Source organism: Papio anubis, chromosome 13 (assembly GCF_008728515.1).
Source record: "Papio anubis isolate 15944 chromosome 13, Panubis1.0, whole genome shotgun sequence".
Lineage (NCBI taxonomy): Eukaryota > Metazoa > Chordata > Mammalia > Primates > Cercopithecidae > Papio > Papio anubis.
In genome coordinates this window covers 69,122,670-69,148,729 of record NC_044988.1, presented here as the reverse complement: position 1 = coordinate 69,148,729, position 26,060 = coordinate 69,122,670, and the positions used below count along the sequence as shown (strand labels likewise).

Here is a 26,060-nt window from a genome sequence, read left to right as displayed (position 1 = left end):
AATCAACAAATATCAGTCTACACATGTTATTTAGTAATAAAGAGATAAATTTCAGGAAGAAAGGCCAAAAGGATTAACAATGGTTTCTTCCAAGTAGGAGGACTTGTAGGTGGAGAATATAGGATATTATAAGCCATCTATCTGTATTTGGCTTTTAAAACCATGTACACATATTATTTTTTAAAAAGTAAATAACTCGCAGAGAATATTTGCAATACTAATTATAGACAGAAGATCAATATCTTTCAAATTATAAGGAGCTCTCACAAAAGACATCAACATAATATAATATATACAAATATATTAACAGGCAATTAACAAGAAAAAAATTACTGTCCAGGCAGCGTGAAAAAAAGTTCACCCTTCAAAGCATTTACAAATCCAGATTAAAATAACAAAGTGGCACAATTTTAATCTATCAATTAGCAAAAATTTAAGAAATGAGTAATACCAATGTTAAAGGATTTTACAAAATGCATTGCTTGTGAGAGTGTAAGTCTGTGTATCATTTCTGGAGGAAAATTTGGTAATAAAACAAAACTTTAAAAATATGTATGGCATGTGATTCAGCAATTTCTACTAAAAATGTATCCTTAAGGAAATAGTAACAAATGTATATAAAAGGGTTCAGCTGCAAAGGTAATATTTTAGCAAAATTGTCTTAAGACTGTCTTTTTCATACTGATTTAGCAGAAAAAATATAATAGCCTTACCTGAACTGTACGTCCTGCATTGATATGCTCTTCATGCAACTTGTCCCAGATTCTACACCTTTGATACTATACAAAAGAGAGGGGGGAGGTATTACATTTTTCATCACTAAAGGATTATCCCGTTACCACAAAAATTCCCACTCACCTACCCAAACTTCATACGAGCTAGAGAAGATAGTGATTTAGTAGTGGTAATTAATTTTCCAAACACATACAAGTAAGAAATTATTAAGAATACTGCATACAAAATTATGGAAATCATAAAATAAACAAAAAAACCCCACTAATCAGGTTATTTTATTTTACTGAAAAAGAGTATGTATTTTGTCTATGTTGCAAACACTCCTGAAATGGAAAATATAAAGAATGAGAATGTAAAATAATATTAAAAATAAAAAGAACAGTGTTCATAAGATATTCTTATTGTATATGAAAAATTGTACATGTTTGTCAATGATAGTGTAAAGTATTGAAAACTAAAAATCTGAATTTTAAAAAAGTAACACTGAAACCACAGACTAGAGAGTAAATAAAAAATGAGACTGAACTTTTAATATATATGTTTTCATTTTTACCAAGGCAATTGTTACCTTTCAGAGTATCATCCAAAAAGAATTGGGAACAGAATCATGGGAATTTTTTCATTTGATAGGAACCATAGGAATATGTGATAACATTATAGCCGAATATTTATATAGAATATAAATATCAACACCAAATATCATATATTATTTTTATTCAAAATTTAAAAATCAAATAATTAAAATGTTAGCAGATGTGACCAGCTACATTAAACACATTTTTGGTACTTTATACATCCCCAAAAAATCAACCTAGAAATAATTTGAAAGGACAGAAATATAAAAATGCCCTCATATATGCATAGAAAACATAGATTATAAGAGTAGAGCACTAAAAAAATTTCTAGGGCGTTTTTATATTCCTTGTTCTGCACAATTCTTAAAATTTGGTAAAGAATGATGCAGCAAAAACTTCTTTTGATACTCCTAAAATTTTTACATCATCTAAGAACTAAACAATAACTATTAAGCTTAAAACAATTAGACTGGCCAGGCACAGTGGCTCACGCCTGTAATCCCAGCACTTTGGGAGGCTGAGGTGGGCGCATCATCTGAGGTCAGAAGTTTGAGACCAGCCTGGCCAACATAGTGAAACTCCGTCTCTACTAAAAGTACAAAAAAATTAGCTGGGCGTGGTGGCAGGTGCCTGTAATCCCAACTACTTGTGAGGCAGAGGCAGGAGATCACTTGAACCCGGGAGGTGGAGGTTGCAGTGAGCTGAGATCGTGCTACTGCACTCCAGCCTGCACAACAGAGTGAGACTCATTCTCAAAAAAAAAAAAAAAAAAAAAAATCAGACCATATTGAACATGTATTTACCAAACATAAATTTAAAATCACTACCAAACCACTTTCATTTATAGGAAAAATTTAATTGATGCCATCAGATCCAGTGTGAAAGCTCTTTTAGGCAGTGTTATAACAGTAATAAAAGTTTGAGAAAGGAAGCCAGAGGTTCATGTTTGAAAATAAACCACTTTTAAATTTATTGCCCACTACTAATCTGTTGTGATGTTTCAAGAAAAATTAACACTAAGGAAACAGAGTTGAGAATTTGTAGATGTCAAGGCTATCAGAATTCATGGATCAGAGAATACCAGAGAGGAGAGGGCTGCATGGTGAAGGGCTAGTTGCACTGAGAGGAGAGGAATACGCTGAGAGAGAATGCTAGAGATCTGCAGGGTTTTCCTTTTGAGTCTTCAGCAAAGGACTCCTCCACACATGCATGTGAGAGAAGTACCCGTGGTCAGAAAAAGAACAGGTAGAATAATTCCCGGAGATCACACAAGGCTAGAAATGGTTCATGTGACCATAAGTCAGAGTGGAAAAACCTTGGAATACACTGGGTATCAGGTAGACTATTCCAAAGTATTGCTCTTTGTAGGAAAAAATTAGCCCTGAACCAAAGGCTGTTCTGGTCCTAAGCAAGAAAGGTTAAAAGAAAGACTCAAGGCCAGACACGGTGGCTCACGCCTGTAATCCCAGCACTTTGGGAGGCCGAGGCGGGCGGATCACGAGGTCAGGAGATCGAGACCATCCTGGCTAACACGGTGAAACCCCGTCTCTACTAAAAATACAAAAAATTAGCTGGGCGTGATGGCGGGCGCCTGTAGTCCCAGCTACTCGGGAGGCTGAGGCAGGAGAATGGCGTGAACCCAGGAGGCGAAGCTTGCAGTGAGCCGAGATTGTTTAACTGCACTCTAGCCTGGGCAACAGAGTGAGACTCCATCAGAAAAAAGAAAGACTCAAAAGGATCAAACTGTTCCCAACTAAACTGTGTTTCAGAATAAAGCTAAAAAATGTTTAAAGAAATTTAAAAATATTCAGTACCCAATAAAGTAAATTTCACAATGTCTGGTATCCAAAAGATAATTGCCATGCATGCAAAAAAGCAGAATAATATGATTTGCAATGAGATAAACCAATCAACAGAAATAGACCCAGATATGATAGGAATAATGGAATTAATAAATGAGGATATTAAGAACAGTTATTATTATGTGTTCCATGTATTCAAGAAGGTAGAAGAAAATATAAGCACATTAGAAGAAAAGACATAAGATATTTTAAAATATTAAATTAATGGAATTAAAAAAGAGTATCTGAAATTAAAATATGCACTACATGGGATTAATAGCAGATAAGACAATGCAGAAGAAAAGATTAGTAAACCTATGGAAATAGCAGTAGAAACTATCCAAAATGAAACACACAGAGAAAAATAAGTTGAAAATAAATTAACCAAGATCAACAAGTCATGGGCCAAATGAAAACAATATAAAATACATGTAACTGGACTCCATGAGAGAAAAATAATTTGAAAAACTTAATGGCCAAAGATTTTCTAAATTTGAGAAAAATGATAAAACCACAGATCCAAGAAGTTCAAAGGACAAGAAAAATGAAGAAAGCTATACTAATGTATATTACAGTAAAATTACTTAAAATAAATAAAGAAAAAAATCTTAAAAACAAGAAGAAAAAAGACACATGAAGTACCAAGAAACACAGATAAGAATGACAGAAGACTTCTTGTGAGAAACAATCCAAGCCAGAAGACAGTGGACAACATGTTGGAAGTATTTGAAAACGACAGAAAATGCAACCTAAAATTCTATCCCCAGAGAAAGTTTTTTTTTAAATAAGGCAAAACAAAGATATTTTTAAACATAAAAAAGCTGATAGAATCCATCACCAGCAGAAAGGTGTGCTAGAAGAAATGTTTAAAAAAGTACTTCAAGTTGATAGAAAAGGGATACCTGACAGAAACCGGGTTCTACACAAACGAATGAAGAGCATTGAAAATGGCACATACAGATATATATGTAAATATAAATATTTTTTCTTATTTTTACAATCTCTTTCAAAAATAACACAATTTAAAGCAAAAATAATGAAAACAAATGGGGTTGATAACATATGCAGAAGTAAAATGTATAGCAACCATAGTAAAAAGACCCTAAGAGAGGACCTGGAAGTATACTGTTAAAAGGTTCTTATATGTGAAGTGAATTATATAACATTACTTGAAGAGAGACTGTGATGTTAAAGATATATACTCTGAACCATAAAGCAACTACTAAAAAAATAAAAAATAAAAAACCAAGAGGTATAATAAGCCAGCAAAAGAAAAAAGATGGAATCATAAAAAATATTTAATTAAACCAAAAGAAAGAGGGAAAACAGATGGACAAATAGACAAAAATAGCAAGATGGTAGATTTAAAGACAATAATTTGACAAAATTGAACATTTATTCATTATAAAAACTCTCAGCAAACTAAAAAATAGAAATTAACTTTCTCAACCTGATAGCAGGAATCTACAAAACCCCTACATTTAACATCATACTTAAGTGGTGAAAGACCATTCTCTAATATTGGGAAGAAGGTAAGGATGTCTGATCTCACCACTCTTACTCAACTTCATACTGGAGGCCCTAGCCAGGGCAATAAGATTAAAAAAGGAAGGAAAGAAGGGAGAGAGGGTAGGCGGGGCAAAGACTAGAAAAAAATAAAATTGTCTTCACAGATTACTTGATTGTCTACATAGAAAATATCAAAGAATCTACAGAAAGCTACCTAACATTAACAGGTGGCCCAATGATTGCAGGCCATAAACTGAGAATTACTTGTATCTTGAAGATAAATAATATCTACCCCATAGGGTAGTTAAGAGTAACTCACCTCACTCTGCTTACCAAATATCAAAAATACAAAACCAATAACACAAAGGATATATCTCAGAAACGTTCTGAATCTAATGCATTAGAAACTATTAACTGATGGTGTCTGTGATATTATGATTATATAAATATTACATATATATAATAGATACACATTGGTCTTTGTCCACAGTTCCTTGACCATAACTCCCATGGCCCTTGTTAGTCTTTTGTTACAATGCTGGGGCACTTTCAGTGTCCAAAGCAGACCTCAGGAAACAGAACCTCTCTCTGCCCTCCTGCCCTCCGAACCTGCCAATGGCAGGACTCCAAACCCATTGTGGGTCAGAAGGGGTCCTGCCCCATACCCTGGAGGAAGACATGATACATGGAGAGGCCAATAAGAATCTGAACAGACAGGCCTTGTTGGGGTTTCTCCACTCAGTCTGTTACTATTAGACCATACCTGTTTTGTCCAATCACATTTTGACATGGTTGTCCATGCTTCCATCATGCCTATCCAATGAAGTCTCCATAAGAGGCCCAAGAGGACAGAATTTGGAGAGCTTCCAGAGAGCTGATCACATGGAGGTTCCTGAAGGGTGGTGTCTCCAAGGAGGGCATGGAAGCTCTGCACCCATTTCCTCATAGCTCACCTTATGCATCTCTTCAGCTGTATCCCTTGTAATATCCTTTATAAAGAACTGGTAAAAGGCCGGGCGCGGTGGCTCAAGCCTGTAATCCCAGCACTTTGGGAGGCCGAGACGGGCGGATCACGAGGTCAGGAGATCGAGACCATCCTGGCTAACATGGTGAAACCCCGTCTCTATTAAGAAATACAAAAAACTAGCCGGGCGAGGTGGCGGGCGTCTGTAGTCCCAGCTACTCGGGAGGCTGAGGCCGGAGAATGGCGTGAACCCGGGAGGCGGAGCTTGCAGTGAGCTGAGATCCGGCCACTGCACTCCAGCCCGGGCGACAGAGCGAGACTCCGTCTCAAAAAAAAAAAAAAAAAAAAGAACTGGTAAATTGTCTCCCTGAGTTCTGTGAGCCATTCCAGCAAATTAAACGAGCTCAAAAAGGGAGCTGTGGGAACTCCAACTTGAAGCTGGTTGGTCAGAAGTTCCAAGGGCCTGGACATGTGACTGGTGGGAGGGAAGGGCGTGGTCTTGTGGCACTTGGCTCTCAAACTGTGGTTTCCGAGGCTATCTCTAGGTATATAGCATCAGAACTGAATTCAACTGGAAGATACCTAAGCTAGGGTCTGCTGAACTGATTGCTTGCTTGAAATATGGGGAGCAACTCACACACATTTGGTAACAGAAGTCTTCTGTGTTGGTGACTATTGTTGTTGAGTGAGAGTATAAGAGAAAACATGTTGCGTGTTGATTTTTCCATTCACAGTGCCTATGCTGAATGCCTGGGTAGCCTAACTTACTTGTTATATTCTCCACTTCCAAGTATCAACCTTGCATGCAAGCTTTTTTCATATAATATCTTAATCCTTACAATAATCTTATGAGGAAGATTATCGTTTTACTATTACAACTGTCTAATATCATAGACATTTGCAGCTTTCCCATGAATTATTAAAATGTGAATGTTCAAGTACCATGCTCACTACCTGGTGAAATCATTTGTACATCAAACCCCAGCAACACACAATTTACCCATGTGATAATCCTGCACATATACTCCCTAAACCTAAAATAAAAGTTGGAAGAAAAAAAGAGAGAGAGCAAAGGAAAGTGAGAAAATAAATAGAAGAAGGAGGAGGAGGAAAAGGAGGACATAGAAAAGGGAACAAAAAAGGGTTGTAAAAAAAAAAATTGGTTCTATAGGTTTTGAGAGGTTTCTTTGTCAAGGTCATTTGTAAAGTTCCGCCAGTGGAGAGGAACAATTTTCTTCATCCTTTTAAAATTCAGATGAGTTCATTGATCAGTGTTTATACTGCTTCCACTGCCCGGACCTTGGGAAGAACAACTTTTGGCCTGTGTGACAGACACACACCATGGCCCTATAGGTTTGGAGATGGAGCACTCAGTCTAATTTTAGCAGTAAGATTAGACTAGTGAATGATAGTCCCATTTTTTCCTGCTTCAAAAGCATGAATAGGGAAGACCTTCCTTAAGCAGAGTGATTCCATCTTGCCCACCCCTTAAATGGGGCTCTGCAAGTTGCTGTCTCCACAGGGCTTAGGTCCTGGTAAGAGGCCAACTGTGAGACAGTGGCATTTAGGACCACACATGTGGGACACATGACAGACACAGAGGATGACTTGACAGAGATATCTTCAGCTCCCTTCCTGTCTTCTTGATGTTCTCGTTCAGCAAGAATATCCGCTTCTAGGTTGTTATAGTTTGACAGTAGATAAGGACAATTTTAATTAGTTCAATCAATATCTATTGAGCATGTACTATGTGACAGGCACTGGAAATACAGATAGGCGTTGGGGAAAATGTCAAAGTCCTTGCCTCCTTCAGTCTACAGTCAAGAAGGCAGTAAATATCCCTCATTTGCACAATATTTTGTACCCCTCCACCCCACCAAATATGGTCACATTTTCCAATACACAGAATGACTCCTGTTCCCTTTGGGTAAACAGAAAAAGGAAATCTTTGATGACCAGGAGATAAATAATCTGAAAGCCAAAACAAAAACAAAAAACATGTGAATGTTAAATCTATGAACCTTAAGGTCTGTGGCCCAGTACTGTGTAAGGGTGGTGTGTTTATATCTGACTGGGGATGGTATCATCAGGAGTGTTGAGTAGGAAGTAACTGAGCTATGCAATAGAGTCTGAAAGGTGACAAATGATAGGGTGGATATTGTCAATGGATGTAAAAGAGAAAGCAAAACTATTCAACTCTATAGTTTTTCCACCTTCTCTCTTTATTGAGGAAAATGATCTTCAAAATACAAAAATCTAAAATAAAATGATTAAGACAAAAAAAATCAAAGGAAGATTAAGAACAAATCTAGACACTTTAAATGATTTCAAGTCAACAGGCCCAGGGAAATTACACTCGAGAGAACCAAAAGACCTTGCAAATGTGATCACAGAAATATTTCTGCTTATCTATGAAGAACTGCGAAGAATTGGTAAGGTTCCTAGAGACTTGCAAATATTGACCCAATTTTCACAAAAGAAAGTATATTTAAAACACTGCAGGCTGTAAATCTTAATGTGAATCTTGGGGAAAATTCTATACTAGATAATTAGTGAGATGGTTTGGGAGAGCGTGTAGAAATGGTGACAGTATACCAGTATGCTCTGGCCCTTTCCTGTCCAATATTTTCATCAATGACTTCAAAACAAAGAATGCATAATTATGAAATTTGCACATAACATAAATTAGAAGGATTAACATAGATGAAAGATCACAATTCCACATAATAACAAATATAACAATGATAACTGTAAAGTCCAGCATTTAAATTAAAAACAGCAATTGCACCAGTATAAGAAATAGGTGTGATCTGATTCAATAGATATAATTCACATAAAAAAAAAGTCTTATGGAATTCATTTAGTTGATTACAAAGTCAATTTAAAAAGCTGGCAGTATAGAGTGGCTTCTAAAATGATGTAATCTTAGGCTCTATACATGTATATGTATATTCATTCATTCAACACACTTTTTTTCAGAAGCACACTACATTTCAAGCACATTAGAAGTTTAACACATTTACTGACATCTCAAGCAAGTAATTTACTCTAAATCTTTCTCCACCTAAAAAGCGAAGGCAATAACAATAACTAATCTACAATGATCCTATAAGGATTAAATGCTATGATATATAGAAACAACTAACACAGCACTCAGCAAATGAAAACAACAACTACTCCCTCCACTGTTATTATTTTCACACTTGTTTAGAAAACTAGAAAAGATTACTATATCAAGTGGAGGATGAACTAGATGACTTTATTTCTTATTGCAACAAATTATAAGAAAAATAAGGAATAATTCAGATTCCTATTGTTTACTACACGATTTTATAACTAAATTAGGAAACACTATTAAAAGTTATCAATCCAAATGTTTGAGAAGGAGAAAAAAACTTAAAATGATTTAATGATATGTGTGAAAAAAATTACAAGTAACTCCTTACAAATTTAGTTAAGTTGAGATCCCTGACAAGCATTGCTAAACAGCACTACTTTCACAAAATATCATTTTGGTATTGTCTCTTTGCATGGCGGCACTAGAGGGTAGATTAAAGCAGTGCTATAATTTAGCCAAGTACTATGTTTTGGGTTGCAAACAACAGAAAACCCAAAATTAAAAATGGCTTTAATAATAAGTATTTATTATCTCACATACAAAGCAATCTAGAAGTAGGATGACTCTACGTTAGTTTAATTCAGAAGCTCACAAGGTCATCAAGTGTCCAAGTTCTATGTTGCTGCTTTACTACTATCAATAAGGAGCTTTTGTCCTCAGATTTGTCCCCTAATGGCTGCAAGAGGATTGGCTACAGTTCTAGATACAACAGGAAGACACACAAGACCAAGAAGATGGGGACTCTTTCCTTCCATGCATATCTGTATATCTTCATAACAGCAGGAAAATCTTTCCAGTTTCCATATCCCAAACAGGTTTTTCCTCAGGTATAACTGGCCAGAACTACAGGATATGTCTATTGTTCACTGGTAACCAAACATTGACAAGATTGGAATTACCGCATTCATCAGACCATCATCATTCACCACCTGTGCTGAGGCTTGCCTATCTTGAAACACAAAGGAAGGAAACTGAATGGGGTTCTGTCAGAAAAAAGGAACGAGGTTGAGAAAGGTGATTAAAAGATCAAAGCAGATAGTCACACACCAAAAAGAGAAGTGAAAAATACTTTCATTGTAATCACAGATTAACAATAAATAAGACTGATTATGTCTGATTTTATACTACATAGTTCAGATTTCATGTTGCTTGAATAGCTCATGCCATCCATTTTCATAGTAATTATATGCTGCCTCTTATCATTCTTTGACTATTTCCTATCTTATTTCCTTAACTGGACTGCAAACTTCTTGAGGATTGAAAAATCCATCTTTTACATATTCTTCAATGCTAACAATCTAAGAAACAGCAAACATCAATAAATATCTATGAAAAGCTAACATTTATTTCCTATAATAAATAATCTCCCTTCTCATTAAACCTGGCAGATTGAACACAAATATTCAACTCTACTCTTTTCCAAAATCCCACTAAATGACAACAAAGAACTTTAGAAAGTATAAATTCACAAGAATAATGAGAATAGAATAGAAGACATCAACTAACAAAAAAATTTAACATTTTGTAACATTTTGGAAGCTGGAAAGAGTATGGATATGTTGTAACTGACTCAGCAAGCCAAAGAAAGCTAAAATGTAAGCCTGTAGAAGGGGTGCATGGTGGGGGAGAGTGGCAATGAGAAGCAAGCCACAGCCAGGCATGGTTGTTCATGTCTGTAATCCTAGCACTTTGAGAGGCCAATGCAGGAGGATCACTTGAGGCCAGCGCTTTGAGATGAGATGGGCCTGGGCAGCACGGTGAGACCCCGTCTCTAAACAATGACTAAGCAACTGAAGGTACCAGCTACCAGGTAACCAGATGGAAGTGTATGGTGGGGCAAAATGCAAAAGGTTTGGTTGAAAGTTTATGTAATGAAGAGGTAGTCCACCAGATCCCCTCTATACTTGCCCAAGCAACTGCCCTGTTCCACCACTGCACAAGACAATACTATAGGAGACAGCCTCTGGAGAGGCTAGAGACGCTAAGGATCCTGGACACCAAGCACAGCTAAGAGCAGGGATCAGTTACCACACCACAACCAGGAAGATTAAGCCTGGACAATAAATATCTGAATGGTGGTGAGCCTGCTCACCTCCTCCCCTACTTTCCTTCCTCTGGCTTAAAAGGCTGGTCACAAAATTCATACTATATCCACCCCTCCAACCTCCCCACTCCAACCCCTGCCACAACTATCACCTTTGAAAAAATAAACATACCCCAACAGGTAGGAGATGGAGGATTGCTCTTTCTTAAAACTGAACAGCTAAAAAGACCTAGAGTTACTGATATCTAGTGGTTCTCCAATTAAAATAGATTCTCAGCTATTCACCCCTCCAGACAGCAAAGCCCCCACTCTAACCTGCTATCCACATGCATACACACAAACACATTTACACACATACCTTCCAATCAGCACTTTAAAATATCAACAGTCAGCCAAGAAAAGCCTATAATACTATATGCTGAAACAGAAGAAAGAGAGAGAGAGAGAAGAAAGAAAGAAAAAAGGGACTTGGGAAAAACAGGACAAAGAAGCAGAAGAAAACTTAAAAAAAAACTGTAGAAAGATGTTATTATACTGCATCCACAAAATGAAAAGAGAATTCTCTTTAAAAGAAAAGGAGAGGTCAGGCATGGTTGTTCACATCTGTAATCCTAGCACTTTGAGAGGCCAATGAAGGAGGATCACTTGAGGCCAGGGCTTTGAGATGAGATGGGCCTGGGCCCATGTAGTGAGACCTCGTCTCTACAAAAATATTTAAAAATTAGCTGAACATGGTAGAGCACACCGGAAGTCTTAGCTATTCAGGAAGCTGAGACAGGAGGATTGCTTTAACTCAGGAGTTTAACATTATAGTGAGCTATAATTGCACCACTGCACTCCAGCCTGGGCAACAGAGTGAGACTCTGTCTCTATTTAAAAAAGAGAGAGAGAGAGAGACAACAAATGCACTGAGAGAAAAAAGAATATAGAAAAGGTATGATTGTGGTTATTCCATCCAAGCTGGAATGTGGATGTGATGGCTGGTGCTGGAGTAGCCATTTTACACACAAGGTAGAACCAAGTTGAGGATGGGAGAGTAAGATAAAAAGGGCCTGGATCTTTGAAGATTGCTGAGCAGCCACTGTACCCCTGGACTACCTCTGTTACTATGAGACGAAAAACAAAAGCAAAACAAAACAAAAAAACTTCTATCTTATTTAACATATGATTTTTTAGTTTTCTGCCTCTTGTACCTTATCCATATAATTAATACAGTATGTGCTATACAGGAAGTTTTTCCCCAAATCCTTACAATACGAAACAAAGAAAATTATGTTACAGGCTTACTATCTTGTCATTCCTATTAACAATGCTTAAGTCTATCTTACATTAGCCAAGAAAGCTGAATGATAACACTTCAAATTTCAGGATTACATTCTAATCAAGTTTATCATGTATAATAAAATGAAGGACCTATGGAATACAGCTCCAGGTGTCCACAGCACACTACGCTCATTGTTTTCAGATGTTGCAGAATCACCCCACTAAGGCTTACCTTCAATTTCCCTTCAGTCTGACTTTCTTCTTTTAAATTCATATTGGATGACTGATGTCCAGCATAATGAATATTTTATCTTTCTACACCTTTCCTCCAAGAATAATATGCCTTTTTGAAAGTGAGGCACTGTCAGACACCTGGAGTCCAAACTTAATTCTTAACTCTTTTGTCCAGACTGAGCCCTGCAGCTTTTAAATGTTTTTACATTTCTATAACATATCTATTAAAATAAGTTATTCAATCCTATATAGATAAAAAAAAAGTTGCTTTCATAATTAAGCTAGACATCCTAGATATAGTGGAATGATCCAGGATATGGAATAAAACATAGATCAGTATAAAATTAACTGTTTGGCTTAAGATGATATCACCTACATTATAATTATAATTATTCTGATACTGTCTAAAAATTCCACAGTAAGTAAAAATTTCATAAAATGCTAAAGAAAAAAATGTCCGGCAGAGATGGATGGATGTAACTCTAGAATAATCTTCTTGTGACATCTGGCACAACTAATGAAATCAGTAATATAACCATTCTATCCCCACCCACCTGGCTTTTCCATTGATGACTGATTGGGTGGTACATATAGCAAGGATCTGAGGGTACTGACAGCAGGCACTTTTGTATAGAATAAACATAAGAAAAAGAAAATCTAAGACAGACATGCCAAACCTCAAAGGAAAAGTAGGATAATAAAGGAAAGAAATGGCCTTAATTTGCTTCCATTCATGTTAAAAAGAACCCATTTACTAAACAATTCCTCTCCATCCTTAAAAGTCACTGTATTACTTATTGCTTGTAAGTAAAGAAGAAAGAAATGCAGGGATGACAAAATACTAATCCTGAATTCTAGAAAGACTTACATATTTGCATTAAACTTTTCATTTTAATATTCTCAGAACTGATTTTCTCCGCTTTTAAAAGGACTTGAATTCTAGAAAGACAGATGGTATCTATGGAAGAAAAAGGGACACTTTTCTGACTTCTATATGCTACTGAGTTAAGTAATGAATAATGTTTATATTGAAAGGCTTCATGACCATATCCTCTACTCCCAACCTTCAAATGAATGAATGAATGAATGAAGGTTCTGCAGCTTAAGACTTATTCTGGGAAAAGTCTTCTTGAAGCAAAAAATATCACTAACCTGTCCCATGGCAAATAAGACAACATTATCTGCCAAATTAATGCTCAGTACTGAGTAAACTTGATGTTTCCAAAAACGCCACAACCACTTCACCGACCAGGGCAGGTTCTATGCAACCTCTACCATAGTCCCTGAGACTAATTCATCTTCCCTCTACCTATTTCCTCAACTGACTTAGGCAGTATTTCTCAGTTGTGAGCTTTCCTCAAAGGGAAGCAGTGAAGTAAGGAAATTCCCTCATACCTCACAATGATTTACTTCTTTAATGTATGTACACCTAAAGAGGATATGAGTTACCGAAAGACACACACTCAAAGTTCAAAAACTTGCCATGGGGTGAATGAAATTAAGGCAGGTAGATTAGCCAAAGTTCTCTGCCTTTACATTAGAGTGTATTGTCAATCAATTTGTATCTTAATTACTAACTGCCTAAAACCTCAATATGTACAATTAAAAACATATAGACTTGGCCAGGCGCCATGGCTTACACCTGTAATCCCAACACTTTGGGAGGTCAAAACAGGAGGACAGCTTGAGGCCAGGAGTTCAAGACCAGCCTCGGCAAAAAAGCAAGAACCTGTTTCTTCGAAAAATAAAAGTAAGTTAGCCACGCATGGTGGTGTGTAGATAGCTTGAGTCCAGAAGTTTGAGGTTGCAGTGGGCTATGATCCATGCCACTGCACTCCAGCCTGGGCAACAGAGCGAGACCTTGTCTCTTAAACAAACACAAAAGTATAGACTCTATTCCTATATCCCTTCCTAGAAAAAGGAATATATGAGAGGTATATATGCAGAACAGAAAAACTAGCTAAAAAAATGCGTAATGTTGCTAAATCAATAGGAGCTAGGTGTTTCAGCAAAGCCTCTTATCTAATACTCTAAATTTAGCTGAAATGAACAAGCAATATAAATCAGACTATGTAATTATTTCTTGTGGTAGTAAATGAAACAGCTCACCTTCTCAATATTTATCTGGTGCTTTCTTAACCTTTCCAGGTCTGTTGGGATTACTATCTTAATGAATTTCTGGATAGCTGGTTCAAGACGGCGTAATTTCACTTTTTCTTCATCTTCAGACATCCTAAAAAAATGATATATGACCTCCCTGGTAACAGCTGTCTTCTCCACTCATATAGAAAAACCTAAAAGAAAAATATTTCTTTAAAAATGTTTTCAAATTAGTTTCCACTATTTTTAAAAGCCAACAATTAATTAGTTTTACAATTTATTCTAAATACATATCAACTTAATGTTGAGCTTGAGTGACTTGTTTTTTCTTTATGAAACCACTGATTTTTAAATCTTTTTCTCTTTACAAAAATTATATTTTAGAATGTTCAGACAATATAAATAAATGAAGAAAAAAACAAAGTCAGCAGTCATCTCCTCACCTTTTACAAAGAGTACAAAATGCACTCTTTACATTTTGGCATAGGTCTCTCCAGGCCTTTTTCTATGTAAGTATGTATGTATGTTTATAAATACTTTTTAAAAAAAATAGGAGTATACTATCCAAGTTTTCATTTTCTGATCTATCTTGGACATTGAATAACCCTTTTAAAAAAGGTATCAAATGGCTTAACACTGATGCTTGTATCAAACTTCACATCTAATGTCATCATAATGTAACTTTGTAATTACACAACTTCAAATATATTATAACATAATATGCAACTCTTCTCATTGATATCCTTTAAATTGCCTCTTCCATTTTCAATAAAGTGATTAGTATTGCCTATAACTGACTCAAATAACCAGTGACAGAGCTGGAATAAGAACCCAGATTTTCTAAAATTACATTGAAATACTTTTTCCATTCCACCAGTAGTTTCCTACTAGTGTTCCAGAAAGTCCAAGGGTATGCATTTGGGGCCAGAGTACAAGGGTAGGGTATACAGGTGAGCAGGTTCCAGGACCCCACCCCCTACTTCAGTTGTAGAAACTTTACTTACAACTATTTTATGAATTGGAGCTTATCAGAGCTTATATAAATAACGGGCTTCACAGCTTAACCAAGCTTGAAAGCCACCGTTGTAAACCATGCTTTCATGCCATTTCATTAACCACAACCTCACCCATGTTTAAAAAATTTTAAGTTGAGAATGTTAATACTACTGAGTAGTGCTATCTTAGTCCAGGGTCTATAGAGACAGGAATTCACATACAAACTTTGTGGAGCCCCTGAATCTTTATGAAAATTTATGAATGAAGGGGCCAGGTACAGTGGCTCATGTCTGCAATACCAGTACTTTGGGAGGCCAAGGCAGGAGGACCACTTGAGCCCAGGAGTTCAAGGCCACCCTGGGTAATATGCCGAAGTACCATCTCCACCAAAAAAAAAAAAGTGAATGTAGCTTATTTTGGAGAATAGAGCCCATTGTTTCAAGAGATTCTCAGAGATCTATCATCCCCAAAACATTAAATATTTATTCCCTTTCTTTCACAGTTGAAAATCTTGATGTGTTAGTTATACAGACTGCCTCTAATACCTACCCATTAGTAACTTGGTTTTTATGTCTGACACAAGTTCAAAAGTAAAAAAGGAAAATCTCCACGTACAAAAACAAAGAGAGTAAAACAGGTGCAACAGTGAATGGAAACTGGGGACATATGGAGAAATTCATTACCAAAAGAGACCATCCACAGACCCAACAAAACAGGAAAATTCATAGCTAATGGACTAAAGATAATAAAATAATTTTAAAAAGAAAATAAAGAAAGTATATTTTTAAATATCCAAAAACATAAAGGAAGGAATAAAATCTTTTAAAAAATAGATATTATGAAACAGTAAGAGGCCAGCCTGAATATAAACCAAGTAAAACTTCTAGAAATGAAAATCTCAAAAGATGTGTTAAACAGTAAATTATATAGATAAAAGACAATTATTGATTGGAAGAAATCACTCAGAACACCGAGGAATAAAAAGATGAAAAGTATAAAAAAGACATAAAGGATAAAATGAGAAGCTCAGTAACAAGTAGGAGTCCCAGAAAGAAAGAACAAAGAAAATGGTAAGAAGGAATTATTCAAAGAGAATATACTGGTAATTAAAATGTAAGACCTCAAACTGAAAAAGCACATCAGCCTCAAGGAGCATAAATTAAAAAGAAACCAAATTTGCCTAAATACATGGAAGGGAAATTGCAAAATATTAAAGAACAAGAATCATAAAAAAACAAATGAGAGATAAAAGACAGATAAAGCAATAATATCTTGCTTTTAAGAGCAAGATATTAAAAGACAGAAATACCTTCAAAGTGCTGAGAGAGTTGGTATATTCCCAGGTAAATTATCATTTAGAATGAAAGCAAAATAATCATTTTCAGACATACAAGGACTAAGAGAGTTTATTGCCAAGCTCCTCATTAAAAGTACTAAAAGGAATATTTTAACAATAAAGAAAATAAACCCAAAGGAGTGGAATAGCAAGAATAGAATATGGAATAGCAATGAATAGAATACACTGTTACCGGATAGAATAAATGGGTGGATGAAAGAAAATAAAATAAAACATTTATTTGAATAGCATGATGAAGTATAATAAAAATGTTTCCATGTAAATAATTTTCTATAATTACATAGATGCTTCACAATTTTACAAATCGGCTATTGTTGGCTATTTAGGTTGTTTCCAATTTTCCACTATTACAAACTACAGTGTAATTACCCTGCTTACACATAAATCCATACTGCCATCTATAATTATTTCTTTGAAACAATCAACAAAGACACAACCTATATAAAGGGAGAAAGTATTTGCAAACCAGTCATCCAATAAGGGACTAACATCTAAAATGTATAAGGAACTCAAACAACTCAACAGCAAAAAAACAAATAGTTCCATAAAAAAGTAGGCAAAGAACCTGAATAGACATTTCTCAAAAGAAGACACACAAATGACCAAAAGGTATTTTTTTAAATGCTCAATATCATTAATCATCAGGGAAATGCAAATCAGAACCACAATGAGATACCATCTCACCCCAGTTACAAGGGCTATCACCAAAAGGATAAAAAATAACAAATGCTGGTGAGGATGTAGCAAAAGAAGCCTCTTTTTTCTTTTCTTCTTTCTTTTTTTAGAGAGTTTCGCTCTTGTCACCCAGGCTGGAGTGCAGTGGCGCAATCTCGGCTTACTGCAACCTCCGCCTCCTGGGTTCAAGCAGTTCTTCTGCCTCAGCCTCCCGAGTAGCTGGGATTACAAGCACATGCCACCACGTCCAGCTAATTTTTGTATTTTTAGTGGAGACGGGGTTTTGCCATGTTGGTCAAGCTGGTCTCGAACTCCTGACCTCAGGTGATCCACCCGCCTCAGCCTCCCAAAGTGCTGGGATTACAGGCGTGAGCCATGATGTCCGGCGAGAAAGAGGACTCTTATACACTGTTGGTAAATTAGTACAGCCATTATGAAAAACAGTATGGGCTGGGTATGGTGGCTCATAGCTATAATTTCAGCACTTTGGAAGGCTGAAGCAGGAGGATCACTTGAGGCCAGGAGTTTGAGGGTAGCCTGGGCACCACAACAAGACCCTTCTTCTCTGAAAAATTTAAAAATTAGCTGGGTGTGGTGGTGTGTGCCTGTAGTCCCAGTGACACTGAGGTGGGAAGATCCCTTGAGCCCTAAAGTGTGAGCCTGCAGGAAACGGTGTTCTTACTATTACACTACCGCATAGGCAACACAGTGAGATCCTGTCTCAAAAACAAAAAACAAAAAACTGTACAGAGGCTTTTCAAAAAAATTAAAAATAAAACTACCATATGATCCAGCAATCCCACTACTGGGTATTTATCAAAAGGAAAGAAAATCAGTGTATCAGAGAGATACCTACAGTCCCATGTTTATTGCAGCAGCATTCACAATAGCCAAGATACGGAATCAACCTAAGTGTCTGTCAATGGATGAATGGATAAAGAAATTTTGGTATATATACACAACGAAATATTGTTCAGCCATTAAAAAAAAAAAAATGGGTTGGGCGTGGGGGCTCACGCCTATAATCCCAGCACTTTGGGAGGCCGAGGCGGGCCGATCACCAGGTCAGGAGATCGAGACCATCCCGGCTAACATGGTGAAACCCCATCTCTACTAAAAATACAAAAAATTAGCTGGGCATGGTGGCATGCACCTGTATTCCCAGCTACTTGGGAGGCTGAGGCAGGAAAATCGCTTGAACCCAGGAGGCGGAGGTTGCAGTGAGCCCAGATCTCACCACCGTACTCCAGCCTGGGCAACAGAGTGAGACTCTGTCTCGGAGAAAAAAAAAAAAAAAAAAGAAAAAAAAAGAATGAAATCCTGTCATTTATAGCAACATGGATGGAACATGTAGCCTGTACTCCCAGCTACTCAGGAAGCTGAGGTAGGAAGATCACTTGAGCCCAGGAATTAGAAGCCAGCCTGGGCAACATAATGAGATCCCCATTTCTTAAATAAAAACAGGGAAAAAAAGTTGATCTCCTGGAGGTAGAAAGTAGAGTGATGGGAAGGGGCAGGAGGGATGAAGAGAAGTCGGTAAATGGGTACAAACATACAGTTAGATAGAAGGAATAAATTTTTTATGTTTAATAACACAGTGGGTACCTATAGTTAATAATTTATTGCGTATTTCAAAATAGCTAGAAGAGAAGATCTGAAGTGCTTCTAACACAAAAAAATAATAAATGTTTGAGGTGATATATATCCCAAATACCCTGATTTGATCATTACACATGGTATGCATGTATCAAAATATCACATGTATCCTATAAGTATGTAAAATTATTGTGTATTAATTGAAAAAAATTTACATAAAAATAAAAAATAAATATCTAGAAATAGAATTATTAGGCAGACAGATTTTTCAAGGTTTTTTAAAATATATATTGCCATATCCCACAAAAGGTTATGCCTACTATGTTCCTACCAGAAACATAACACGATGTCCATTTATCCATATTCCAACCAATGTACTTAGTATTATCATTCTTAGATATGCCATTGGTGAGGCCGGGCACGGTGGCTCAAGCCTGTAAACCCAGCACTTTGGGAGGCCGAGACAGGCGGATCACGAGGTCAGGAGATCGAGACCATCCTGGCTGACATGGTGAAACCCCGTCTCTACTAAAAATACAAAAAAACTAGCCGGGCGTGGTGGCGGTGCCTGTAGTCCCAGCTACTCGGGAGGCTGAGGCAGGAAAATGGCATGAGCTCGGGAGGCGGAGCCTGCAGTGAGCCTAGATCCGGCCACTGCACTCCAGCCTGGGCGACAGAGTGAGACTCCGTCTCAAAAAAAAAAAAAAAAAAAAAGATATGCCATTGGTGAAAAAAATGATGTCTCATTATTGCTTTACTTTGCACTCCTTAAATTACTAACGGGATGGATTTATCAGCCATTTGCATTTCTTTCTTTTCTTTTTTTTTTTTTGGCCCAGGCTGGAGTGAAGTGGTGTGATCTCAGCTCACTGCAACCTCCACTCCCCGGGTTTAAGTGATTCTCCTACCTCAGCCTCCCAAGTAACTGGGATTACAGGAACGCACCACCACGCCCTGCTAATTTTTGTATTTTTAGTAGAGATGGGGTTTCACCATGTTGGCCAGGCTGGTCTCGAACTCCTGACCTCAGGTGATCGACCTGCCTTGGCCTCCCAAAGTGCTAGGATTATAAGCATGAGGCACCGTGCCCTGCTGCATTTCTTCTTTTTTTAATTTTTAATTTTTGTGGGTATATATTAGTTGTAGGTATATATTTATGGGATATATGAGTTATTTTGATACAGGCATACAATGTATAATAATCACATTAGGGTAAATGAGGTATCCATCACCTCAAGCATTTATTCTTTGTGATACAAACAATCCAGTTATACTCCTAGTTATTTTAAAATGTACAATTGAATTATTATAGTCACCCTGTTCTGCTATCAAGTACTAGATTTTATTCATTCTTTCTCACTATTTTTTTGTAACCATTGCATTTCTTACTTCCATGAATTGCCTGTTCATGTCATACATATCTGTGTTACTACAGAGGATGTCTTTCTCTTATTCTCTCATAAAAGGTTATTGAATGTTAAATATATCAATTACTTGTCTAACATTAACATTTCCCAATCTATCACACTGCCTCTTTTGTTTTCTATACTGCAAAGAGATATCTTTATATCTACCATCATTCCTATCAAAATGTTTTTTGAACACACCTGTTGTTCAATAGATGCTGCCTGAACTAAAATATTTCTTCACCATTGCTAATCCTATCACTCTAGTCAAATAGCACAATATGCATAGCACATGATAATGGAGGAGCTTCAATTAGTCTACCTTTAGACTCTTTCCCTCCAAAATGGAATAGAAACTATAAAAACATAAACTGTATTATAAATGAATAGCATAACCACACTGAAAGAAGTGAGGAAGAAAAATAATCTAAGCCACTTTAGAAAACAATATTTTAACTGAATACTGTAAGACTAGAGACAAAAGGAACTACACTGTCCTCTATTTAGTAAATGTGTTTCTCACAGGAATATAGGTCAGAAATCCTGAAATTATGTGTATACTAGGACTGAAAAAATAAGAAAACATTTTGTAGAATACAAGAGTCAGATTTCTCACTGTCAGATAAAGAAGCTAAAAATAAGGGACAAAACTAGAATGAACCCTCTGGTGTTAGACTAGAAGCAAAGCTACTGGGATGAACTTTTGTTTTTAAAAAATATATGGATAAATAAATACAGAAATAAATATAGATCTTTGTGTATACATGGGTATGCATATGTATAGACTGGTGTCTTCTGTGGGGCCCTGGAAGTAATGTTACCCCAGAGCAATGAACATCCCTAGAGCACAGATCTTTGTGTTTAAATACTATTCTCCAAAAAAAGAAACTGGGTCTTTGGAGAAGTGGCTGATTATCAGGGTTGAGGCACAGAAAACATATGATGAGCCTGGGGCATCATATGGTACCAGAAAATTAGGAAGTTCCAAAAAAGAAAAAAAAAAGGATGGAAGCATGCTGAAAAGCTACAGAAAGCAACCTGAAAAAAAAACAAAAAAACAAAAAAACTCCAATGATCAAAGCTGGAACAATTTCACACATAAAATAACACAAGTGTAAGATAAAAACCAATAGAAAAACACCTGAGTCCACATGGATACAAATAAATAACGGAATACAAATAAACAAATGGGAAAAGCGCAGCTCATCCTCACAGAATAATTTCAATTAATAAATAAAGAAATGAGGAAAGTAGAAAATAATCATTAGAACACCATAGTCATAATTGCTGAAGGCAAGATCCACCAATGGATGTGAAATTTAGCAAGGGAAAGTCTGAGGAGAAACAGGATATGCGTACAGTTTAAAAGCTCCCCCAAGATGTCAATTAATTATAAGGAGAAAAAATAAGACCTTTACATTGGAGAATCCCAGTAGACACTCTCTTACCAAGTGATCAAGAGTAACCTCACAAGCAATAAGTCGTATCTATCAGCTACGCTCATATGATGAACTGAGAAGGGCACACACACTTTTGTGTTCTTAACAAAAAAGCATAGCCTTAATCTACTCATGAGAGAACACTGGACAAACCCCATTTGAGGGGCACTCTACAAAATAACTGACCAGCATTCTTCAAAAGCTTAAAGATCAGAAAGAGTATAAAGACTGAAAAAGACTATCAATGTAAAGACAGGAAAAGACTGAGGAACTGTCACAGACTGGAGAAGACCAAGGACCCAAGAAAACTAACTGCAATGTCGGGTCTTAGAGTAGATCCTGGAATAGAAAGAGGACATTAATACAGGAAAAAAAAAAATCACAAGTCAGTAATTCGGTTAATAGTATTATACTAACTTCCTGCTTTTGATAATTGCGCTATGGTATCTAAAAAATTATTAATGGAAGCAATAGGGAACTCTGTACTACTTTTGAAACTTTTCTGTAATTGTAAAATTATTTCAAAATAAAAAGGTTTTTTATGTATAAGAAGATGTTTCACGTAAGACAGGTAGAAACATTTAGAAGTCAAAGAACTGCAATCGTATTCACTGCATTAATACTTGGAGAGAGAGGTGCCAGGACTATGCCAGGTGCTTTACAAACTTTATCATGTAGTGCTTACAACTAATATGAGATGGGTACCATAATACTCATGTTTCCCAGTAAGTTACTTGGGAGGTTATTAATAAGTGAAAGACCCCATTTCTCAGAAAACCCAGCCCCCAAAAGTGACGAACACCTTCCATCGGCTCAGAGGTCCCACTTTTCGGGATACTGGTGGCGCCCGATTTCTTCGGGCCCGCCGCTTTGGGTTTCTGAGTTATGGAAGAGACAGTGAATTTGGAGAGAAAAGTCAATGTGAGGTCTCCTCTCTGAACCTCAGATAGCTAAAAGGAGGGAGCCAAGGGGTGGGACCTTCTGCGAACCACCTCTGGGTCTGGCGAGCAGGGGCCTTCGGCCTCTCGCTCCCTGTCCACTCCCCACTATCCTCGAGCGTCGCGTCATTCCTCGCAGTGTCACCCACAGCACACCTGGGCCACACACAACAAACGCCCCCACCAGCGAACGGATGCGCGGGTCTGTCCCGGAACCCAGACGCCAGCGACCCTGGCGACCCGAGGCCTACAGCGCACCAGAGACAGGACGCGCGTCGGAAACTTTTCCACCCTGCGACCCCGGAAGGCCGTCCCGCTCGCATCGTCTGCGGCCTCCCTATACCAGTTTCTAATAAAGCTTCCAAAAACGAAACCGAGAGAGGCTCCGCCACTTCTGAAAGACAGGAGCAGCCACCATGGGGCTCGCACTTCTGATCCAATGCCCCACTTGCCTCCCAGCGCCTCTTGCGCGCGCCACAGGGCGCCCGGCCCACCAAGCCTATCAGGGCCCGACGCCCCCAGAGGCGGCCTCCAGAGAGCCCCTTACCTCCCGCCGTGGCGCTCGAGGCCGGTCGGTGCGCACGGCGCAGGCGCAGGAGCGACGGGGCGGGGCATCGCGAGGGGTGGGCTGGGCTGGGCCCCGCCCCCTCCCCGTCCCGCGAGGCAGCCGGGTGGGGTGCGGGGGACGCGCAGGTGAGTACAAATGCGGACGCCGCTCTGAACAGCGAAAGCCTTTTTCAAAAGTGATTTTGATTTACATTATGGGGTTGTGACTCGAGCCAAGAGGAGAGAGACGCACAAACCCTCTTCAGGTCTGCTTGTTGTGTTCAAGACAATTCATGCTTGTATGGCCGACTGCATTTTGCAGTTTTCCTGTCTATTTTCCTCTGTTCTTCCTAGAATTTTATTTGCGGGTTGGGCATGTATTCTTAGCTCTGTTTTGAAACTGAAGCTCGGAAAGGTTTTGCCTCCCCATCCCATCCCCAAAAACCCTGTGAAGTGGACAGGGCAGGAGTGCCATCTTAATTGCAACAGGTGCAAAAATTAAAGCTCAGTCAGTTGTGGTTTCCTCCAAAAACTGGTGGAGGGCTTAAGGCAAACGTCTTTATCCCGATTTTATAGATTATGACTCTGGGGTTTAACAAAGAGTTTTAAGTGACTCATTCCAGTTTAGCCAGCTTATGACAGAGCTGGAACTCCAACTGTGTGTCCTAATTTCCTTCCCAAGTTATTCCAGTTAGACCAGCTGCTACCACATGAACAAGCAGGTGACCGGCTTTGAAGCCTTGTCCAAGTCACAGGTCTTCCTCTCTTCATGGCCTAACTTCCAGATCCAGCCGTTTTTAAAAGATGTCTGTAAATATTCAGATGACGTGCTTAGAATGTATTCACTAATGGTATTGTCTCAGAAGTGATCAGGATGTTCAAACCACAGTTAAGGAAACTCAGTTCTTAGGGTCTTCCAGTAGAATTGGAGGTAGAAATTGTGGACCAGGGAAGATTAGGGGCCCGTAGATCCTTTAAAAAGCCTTGAAAGAGAATTTCTAAAACAAAGCACCAAATCTACCAAGCAATTTGGATTTTCTTTGGAAACATACTGTATGCTAATGTTTGTTTTACAATGAGCCCCAGAATGTGTTTATCAAATTTTGATTCTAAGGAGAAAAATTAAAGTATTAGTCAATACCATGAGAAAATGATGTTTATGCAAGGATCAGTGAAATAAGACCTTCTGAAATGAAAGATCATTTGTGTTAAGTTCTGAAGAACTTCCTCAGGTACAAAATCGGGAGGTGTGTACTCAAAGATTCTAAATTTGGACCTGGACTTCTAAGTTGCTATGTGTATGTTTGCTATAAGTTAGATGTGTCAAAGTAGTAGGATAAAACTTTTTTTTTTTTTTTTTTTTTTTTTTTTTGAAACAGAGTCTTGCTCTGTCGCCCAGACTGGAGTGCAGTGGCATGATCTCAGCTCACTGCAACCTCCACCTCCCAGATTCAAGCGATTCTCCTGCGTTAGCCTCCTGAGTAGCTGGGACTATGGGCTCCTGCCACCCTGCCCGGCTAATTTTTTGTATTTTTAATAGAGACAGAGTTTCACCATGTTAGCCAGGATGGTCTCAATCTCCTGACCTCGTGATCCACCCACCTCGGCCTCCCAAAGTCCTGGGATGACAGGTGTGAGCCACCATGCCTGGCCAAAACCTTTCAATCTAACTGTTGGTTAGCTTGATGTATAATCTTTAAATATTCAAACTTACAGTGTATAGACCTCTTTCTGTAATCTGGGTCATCAAGTTGTTAGGGGCAGGCCTGCTACTACTAGCCAACATTTTCCTGAAGTCCTAACTGAACCCAGCAAGTCCCAACAAAACAAAACATTAAGTATATATGTTGGAAAGAAAATAAAAAATAAATTCTTTTAGAGTATTATGATTGATTGCTTTGTTGGAAAATCCATGGAATAAATTGAAACTAATTCAATAAGGTGGCTATAAAATACCTCTCCTAAACAACAATCACCAATTTTAAAATGCAGTGGGAAGAAGACTGGGCGTGATGGCTCATGCCTATAATCTCAGCACTTTGGGAGGCTGATGAGGGAGGATTGCTTGAGGCTAGAAATTCAAGACCAACCTGGGCAAAATAGTAAGACCCCATTTCTAAAAAAGAAAAGAAAAGGTAGCTGGGTATGGTGGCATGTACCTATAGTCTCAGCTACTCAGGAGGCTGAGACAAGAGGACCAGTTGAGCCCAGGAGTTTGAGGCTGCAATGAGCTATGATTCCACCACTGTACTCCAGCCTGGACAAAAGACTGACACCCTGTCTCTTAAAAAAAAATTGAAATAGGAGAAATATTACATTCAAAAATAACAAAATTCAAGTTTGTGTTTATAAGGAATTACAAGACCTATTTGAAGAATTGAGAAAGCTAGATGAGGGATGGGGTGGAAGGAAAGATCACAAAGGGGCATGAGGAAACTTTGGGGGTGATAAAAATGTTCATTTTCTTGATTGTTGTAATGGTTGCATGGATGTTTATATGTCAAAACTTACCAAATTGTACACTGTAAATACGTTTATGTATAAGTGCTTATTGTGTGTCAATTATACCTAAATAAAGCCATTTAAAAAGGGAGGGGGGAAGAAGTAGCTTTTTATTTGATTGTATATGATGTGTAAAGCACTTGGTTAGGCACTTTACATGCAATATGTTATTTAATACTGATGACAACCCATGAAGTTGGTATTACAATCACCCCCATTGTA

The 26,060-nt window shown here is 37.7% G+C and overlaps 1 protein-coding gene across 3 annotated transcripts in view; it reads right to left on the bottom strand.

The window, feature by feature from the left end:
• The window catches only part of STX17 (syntaxin 17), a 77,046-nt gene extending 53,635 nt beyond the window's left edge, over nt 1-23,411 (bottom strand). For 2 of the 3 annotated variants that reach the window (XM_017949693.3, XM_031654356.1), the window contains exons 1-3: nt 23,338-23,411; nt 14,393-14,577; nt 714-779 (exon numbers count right to left, since the gene is read on the bottom strand). In XM_017949693.3, the coding sequence (XP_017805182.3) occupies nt 714-779; nt 14,393-14,515 (189 nt within the window). In that variant the 5' untranslated portion in view covers nt 14,516-14,577; nt 23,338-23,411. The remainder of the gene's footprint in view (nt 1-713; nt 780-14,392; nt 14,578-23,337) is intronic. The other variant, XM_017949694.3, reaches the window with a different exon arrangement.
• Nucleotides 23,412-26,060: the final 2,649 nt, after the last annotated feature.